The 675-nt window shown below is 47.4% G+C and overlaps 1 protein-coding gene across 1 annotated transcript in view; it reads right to left on the bottom strand.

The window, feature by feature from the left end:
- Positions 1-131: 131 nt before the first annotated feature.
- The window catches only part of PHALS_10154 (rna-dependent dna polymerase), a gene marked incomplete at both ends in the record, with an annotated part of 1049 nt that continues 505 nt past the window's right edge, over positions 132-675 (bottom strand). The window contains 2 exons of the mRNA XM_024725529.1: positions 132-481; positions 537-656. Coding sequence (XP_024576297.1) covers positions 132-481; positions 537-656 — 470 coding nt within the window. The remainder of the gene's footprint in view (positions 482-536; positions 657-675) is intronic.

Here is a 675-nt window from a genome sequence, read left to right as displayed (position 1 = left end):
TATGCGCTTGTGGACAGCCTCTTCGCTGGATACTTCACTGGATACTTGGATAGTCCATAAAACCGCAACTTGCGCCATTCGCCTGTCCACACCGGTAATATCGATATATACTGGTTGCTTTCTCTACACCACTAGTCTGTATGACGAGGCGCTTCTTCGACAACACTCCCACTCGACTCGGCTGTACTTGGTGGCTTGATTCCCAGCATCTTACAAAGAAAGTCAAACTGAGCCTCAGTGATCGGCTTGGTCATCATGTCGGCCTTCATGTCTTTGGTAGAGCAGTACTGCAATGTCACTTGACCTCCTTCGACCTTCTCATGTACAAAGTGGTAACGTATGTCGATGTGCTTGGTTCGTTTATGAAACTCGGGATTCTTGGCCAATGCAATTGAGCCTTGGTTATCTTCAAAAATTTTGACCGGATCCTCGTCTCTAATCTCGCCAAGCTCGCATAGGAATGTCTTGAGCCAAATCGCTTCTTATGTTGCCTGTGTTAACGCCATGTACTCCGCTTCTGTTAATGACAGCGCTACCGTGCGTTGTTTCTTGCTTTTTCAGCTTATGCATCCACCGTTCATCATAAACGCGTAGCCACTTGTACTGCGTCGAGTAGATATCACCAGCCCAATCCGCATCCGAATAGCCTTGAAGTCCTTCTCCACTTGTTGCCTA

This window comes from Plasmopara halstedii, assembly GCF_900000015.1.
Source record: "Plasmopara halstedii genome assembly, contig: Scaffold_444, whole genome shotgun sequence".
Classification (NCBI taxonomy): Eukaryota; Oomycota; class Peronosporomycetes; order Peronosporales; family Peronosporaceae; genus Plasmopara; species Plasmopara halstedii.
The sequence above is the reverse complement of the archived record's forward strand: the minus strand, read 5'-3'. Positions and strand labels throughout refer to the sequence as shown.